Source organism: Rhinoraja longicauda, unplaced genomic scaffold (assembly GCF_053455715.1).
Source record: "Rhinoraja longicauda isolate Sanriku21f unplaced genomic scaffold, sRhiLon1.1 Scf000533, whole genome shotgun sequence".
NCBI classification, from domain to species: Eukaryota; Metazoa; Chordata; class Chondrichthyes; order Rajiformes; family Arhynchobatidae; genus Rhinoraja; species Rhinoraja longicauda.
In genome coordinates, this window is record NW_027601750.1 from 34,399 (window position 1) to 40,000 (window position 5,602).

The 5,602-nt window shown below is 51.1% G+C and overlaps 1 protein-coding gene across 1 annotated transcript in view; it reads left to right on the top strand.

Annotated features, from left to right (window-relative positions):
* Positions 1-899: 899 nt before the first annotated feature.
* Positions 900-5,602, top strand: part of LOC144591056 (sialic acid-binding Ig-like lectin 13) — a 23,085-nt gene continuing 18,382 nt past the window's right edge. The window contains exons 1-2 of the mRNA XM_078395391.1: positions 900-939; positions 3,061-3,432. Of these exons, the coding sequence (XP_078251517.1) occupies positions 900-939; positions 3,061-3,432 (412 nt within the window). The remainder of the gene's footprint in view (positions 940-3,060; positions 3,433-5,602) is intronic.

A 5,602-nucleotide genomic window follows, 5' to 3' on the forward strand; every position in this document is an offset into this window, starting at 1 on the left:
GCAACCCTCCCCCAACTGCGCACGCAAGGATCCGGCGGCCATCTTGCGTAAGTATTAGATCAACGGGCCCCAACTGCGCAGGCACGGACCCGTTGGGTTCCCATTGTGATGTCAAACATGGAGGTAGCCAATCAGGATGTGCCGGACCCCACGTGGGGGGAGGTGGTAGAGCCAATCAAATTTATGAAAGTTTAAAAAGTTATATTTTAAAGTTTAAAAGGTGGATAACTTTTAAAATAAAGCAGCCATTTGAACCGCAGGCCAATGGTGAGTAAGTTGGGCCTAAAATTGTTGCGCTATCGTGTACCATTTTGGCTGTATTTGGGGTACGTACGGACAAACAAACAAGATGAGAGTTTTAGTAATACACTAGAGCAAGTGGACCAGTTGGGCCCAAACCTCTCCTGTATTGGTGCAGCACCCTCTCTTTCCCCCCCACCCTCCCCTCCACACCGCTCCCTCCCTCCCTCCTTCCTCCACCCCTGGCCCCTCCTACCCTCCCCTCCCCTCCCACTCCCTCCACCCCCTCCCTCTTCCTCTTCCCCCTTCCCCTCCCCTCAACCTCCATCCCCCTCAACCCCCCTTATCCACCCTCCTCCCCCCCTCCCTCCCTCGGATATAGATTTAAAGTTTAAAATGTGAATAATTTAAAAAATATAGCACCGATTTCCCTGAAACTTCTTCTATTTGCACAAAAAGGAACAACGGTGAGTAAGGTGGGCCTAAAATTGTTGCGCTATCGTGTACCGTTTTGGCTGTAGTTCAGGAACAAACAAACAAATAAACGAGAGTTTTAGTATATAGATAGATAGATAGATTGGTCGCTGGAGTTTTACTGCAATTACTTTCTCTTCCAGGCCAGGAGATCGGGACACTGACGGGATATCTGGGATCGGACGATGATCGGGAGATCGTTCTTCCTCCTGACCCTTCTCCAAGGTACCATCAGCAGCAACTCAGGTGTTTTCTGGCGAGGGGGCTTTTACTGGTCGGTGACTAGCGGAGTTCCGCAAGGTTCGGGGCTGGGACCGCTACGATCGTTTCGCTGAACACCTTCGCTCAGTCCGCCTGGACCTACCCGATCTCCCGGTTGCCAAACACTTTAACTCCCCCTCCTATTCCCACACTGACCTTTCTGCTCTGGGCCTCCTCCACTGTCAGAGTGAGGCCCAGCGCAAATTGGAGGAACAGCATTTCATATTTCGCTTGGGCAGCTTACAACCCAGTGGTATGAATATTCAGTAGGAAAGAACTGCAGATGCTGGTTTAAATCGAAGGTAGACATAAAACGCTGGAATAACTCAGCGGGTCAGGCAGCATCTCTGGAGAGAAGGAATGGGTGACGTTTCGGGTCGAGACCCTTCTTCAGACTGTAGAAGGGTCTCAACCCGAAAGGTCACCCATTCCTTCTCTCCAGAGATGCTGCCTGACCCGCTGAGTTACTCCAGCATTTTGTGTCTACCTTCGGTATGAATATTGATTTCTCTAACTTCAAGTAACCCCTGCATTCCCCCTCTCTCTATCTCTCTCCTACCCAAGTCGCACCAGCTTCTCATTTTCACCCAACAAACAGTGAACAATGGCCTGTTTTCTTTATCATCGTTACTCCTTTGCATATCTTTCATTCTTTGTTCTGTTTTGCTCTACATCATTGTCTATATCTCTCGTTCGCTTTCCCGTGACTCTCAGTCTGAAGAAGGGTCTCGACCCGAAACGTCACCCATTCCTTCTCTCCAGAGATGCTGCCTGCTCCCCTGAGTTACTCCAGATTTTTGTGTCTTTCTTTGGTTTCAACCAGCATCTGCAGTTCCTCCCGACACACCACTATTCTTCATGCTGTATATTAATGATTTGGACGAGCGGGATTGAAGGATTTGTGGCCAAGTTTGTGGATGATACAAAAATAGGTGGAGGGGCAGGTAGTGTAGAGAAAGCAGGGACTCTGCAGAAGGATTTGGACAGGTTGGGAGAGTGGGCAGAGAAGTGGCAGGTGGAATATAGTGTAGCAAAGGAGGGAGCACTGCACTGCGGGAGGGGCGGTGAGGAGAGAGTGCCGGGCTGTGGGAGGGGTGGTGAGGAGGGAACGCCGTGCTGTGGGAGGGGTGGTGAGGAGGGAGCTCCGTGCTGTGGGAGGGGCAGTGAGGAGGGAGTGCCGTGCTGTGGGAGGGGCGGTGAGGAGGGAGCTCCGTGCTGTGGGAGGTGCAGTGAGGAGGGAGCTCCGTGCTGTGGGAGGGGCAGTGAGGAGGGAGTGCCGTGCTGTGGGAGGGGTGGTGAGGAGGGAGTGATACAGTGTGGGAGGGGCGGTGAGAAGGGAGTGCCGTGCTGTGGGAGGGGCGGTGAGAAGGGAGTGCCGTGCTGTGGGAGGGGTGGTGAGGAGTGAGTGCCGTGCTGTGGGAGGGGCGGTGAGGTGGGAGTGCCGTGCTGTGGGAGGGGCAGTGAGGGAGTGCCGGGCTGTGGGAGGGGCAGTGAGGGAGTGCCGGGCTGTGGGAGGGGCAGTGAGGAGGGAGCTCCGTGCTGTGGGAGGGGTGGTGAGGAGGGAGCGTGGCGCTGTGGGAGGGGTGGTGAGGAGAGAGTGATACAATGTGGGAGGGGCAGTGAGGAGGGAGAGCCACACTAAATGGAGGGGTGGTGAGGGGGCGCAAGATGTGTACCAGCTTCTCGTTCTCACCTCGCAAACAGCTAACAATCTGAAAGGTCACAACCTGAAACGTCCCCCATTCCTTTTCTCCAGAGATGCTGCCTGCCCCGCTGAGTTGCTCCAACATTTTGTGTCTATAAACAGCTAATAATGGTCTATTTCCTTTATCATCATTCCTTTTTTGCAAAAATTTCATTTATTTGTTCTCTATCTCTCCACATCACCGTCTCTGTATCCCATTTCCCTCTCCTCTGACTCCAGTCTGAAGAAGGGTCTCGACCCAAAACGTCACCCGTTCCTTCTCTCTAGAGAGGCTGCCTGTCCCACTGAGTTACTCCAGCACTTTGTGTCTATCTTCAGTTTAAACCAGGATCTGCAGTTCCTTCCTGCACAGTACTAAAGATTGTTCCTTCTCTCCTCAGCGGAGGTGTCGGGACAACTGTGGCCTGCGGACAATCCAGGACATGTGACAGTGCAGAATGGTTTGTGTGCACGGATTCCGTGTCACTACACTTACCCGCCGACTCACAGGAATAAAGATCGGATGGGAATCTGGTATAACAGTGAGCGGCCGAGCAAGGACGCTTCTGTAGCCTTCCACTCCGGGAATCCCAGACTAGAATTATCAAAGTTTCGCCATCGGACCCGGCTGTCTGGAGATCTGAGAGACAACGACTGTTCCCTGGTTATAGACAACGTCACACAGGATGACACTGGTCCCTACGTTTTCAGAGTTGAATTTGCTGACGGATGGCGTGCCAACTACCTCCCTGTAACACGGCTCAATGTTATTGGTAAGTGCTTTGTATAATCACTCAACATCAGATGCTCAGCAGTGAGTGGGGAATAACATGAACTGTACACGTTCCCTGTTCACACACACACACACACACACACACACCGCAGCATCAGGAGCCTCGGCTCATTTCTGACGATTACGATACCTCCAGTTTTTGCGCTATTATTAGGTTTGCATTGCCCATATACACTGATGAGCCAAAACACAATGACCACCTGCCTAATATGCTGTTGGTCCTCCGTGTGCCGCCAAAACTGCGCCGACCCGCCGAGGCATGGACTCTCCAAGCCCCCTGAAGGAGCCCTGTGGTATCTGGCACCAAAACATTAGCAGCAGATCCTTCAAGTCCTGTAAGATGCGAGGTGGAGCCGCCGTGGATCAGACTTGTCGATCCGGCACATCCCACAGATGCTCAATCGGATTGAGATCTGGAGAATTTGGAGGCCAGGGCAACACCGTGAACACTTCATCATTGTTCCTCAAACCATTCCCCAACAATGTGTGCAGTGTGGCAGGGCGCATTATCCTGCTGAAAGAGGCCACTGCCATCAGGGAATACCATTGCCATGAAGCGGTGTACCTGGTCTTCAATGATGTCTAGGTAGGTGGCACGAGTCAAAATGACGTCCACCATGAATGGCTGGACCCAGGGTTTCCCAGCAGAACATTGCCCAGAGCATCACACTCCCTTCACCGGCTTGTCGTCTTCCCACAGTGCATCAGGATGCCATCACTGCCCTCGTGCATCGATGAGCCTTGGGCGCCCAACACCCTGTTGCCGGTTTGTGGTTTGTCCCTCCTCGGACCACTGTAGGTCGGTACTCGCCACTGCTGACCGGGAGCACCCCACAAGCCTGGCTGTTTCGCAGATGCTCTGACCCAGTTGTCCAGCTATAACAATTTGGCCCTTGTCAAAGTCACTCGGGTCTTTACTCCTGCCCATTTCTCCTGCATCCAACACGTCAACTTCAAGAACTGAATGTTCACTTGCTGCCTAATATATCCCACCCCTTGACAGGTGCCATTGTAACAAGATAATCAATGTTATTCACTTCACCTGTCAGTGGTCATAATGTTTTGGCTGATCGGTGTACATTGCTAACAGTGATTTTATCTACACTTCTCGTTGCCTCGGTAAAGCAGCCAATATAAACAAGTACCACTCACAACCCGGTCATTCTCTCTTCTCCCTACTCCCATCGGGCATCAGATACAAAAGCTGAAAGCACATCACACCAGATTCAGAAAAAGCTTCTTCCCTGCTGTTATCACACACTTGGTTGCACCTCTTATAAGCCAGGGACAAAAGACCTACCTTCCAATCTACTTCATTGCAGCCCTTGCACTTTTTTCACCTGCACTTTCTCTGTCGCTGTGGCATTATATTCGGCGCCCTCTTTATTTTCTCTTCTGCACATCTTGTTTTCCTCATGAATGGTTTAATCTGCTTGCGTAGCACAAAACATAGCTTTTCACTGTATCTTAGTACACATAACAATAAAAACCAGTACTAATACTAAATGTGCATTCCTCTGGCCTTTGCAGGTTTTTCTAGCTTCTTTGTAAACTCATCTCCACCCTTGACGAAGTCATATACAGCATGGAAACAGGCCCTTCTGCCCATCTACTCCATACCAACCATGTTGGCATTCTGGGCTAGTCCCAATGCCCATATTTGGCCCCCACCCTCTGAACCCTTCCTGTCCATATGCATTCCCTACAGTAGCAAGGACCTTATTTCCCCACGTCTCTCTTAGGAACGTTATTAACCATTAGATTTATCAGTGACTGTCTTATCCTAAGGTAGACACAAGAAGGTGGAGTAACTCAGAGGGTCAGGCAGCATCACTGGAGAATGTGGACAGGTACAAGGTGTTGGTGTAACTAAGCTGGTCAGTCAGCATCTCTGGAGAATGTGGACAGGTACAAACTGCTGGAGTAACTAAGCTGGTCAGTCAGCATCTCTGGAGAATGTGGACAGGTACAAGGTGCTGGAGTAACTAAGCTGGTCAGTCAGCATCTCTGGTGAATGTGGACAGGTACAAAGTGCTGGAATAACTCAGCGGGTCAGGCAGCATCTCTGGAGAATGTGGACAGGTACAAAGTGCTGGAGTAATTCAGCGGGTCAGGCAGTATCTCTGGAGAAAAGGAATAGGTGACATTTT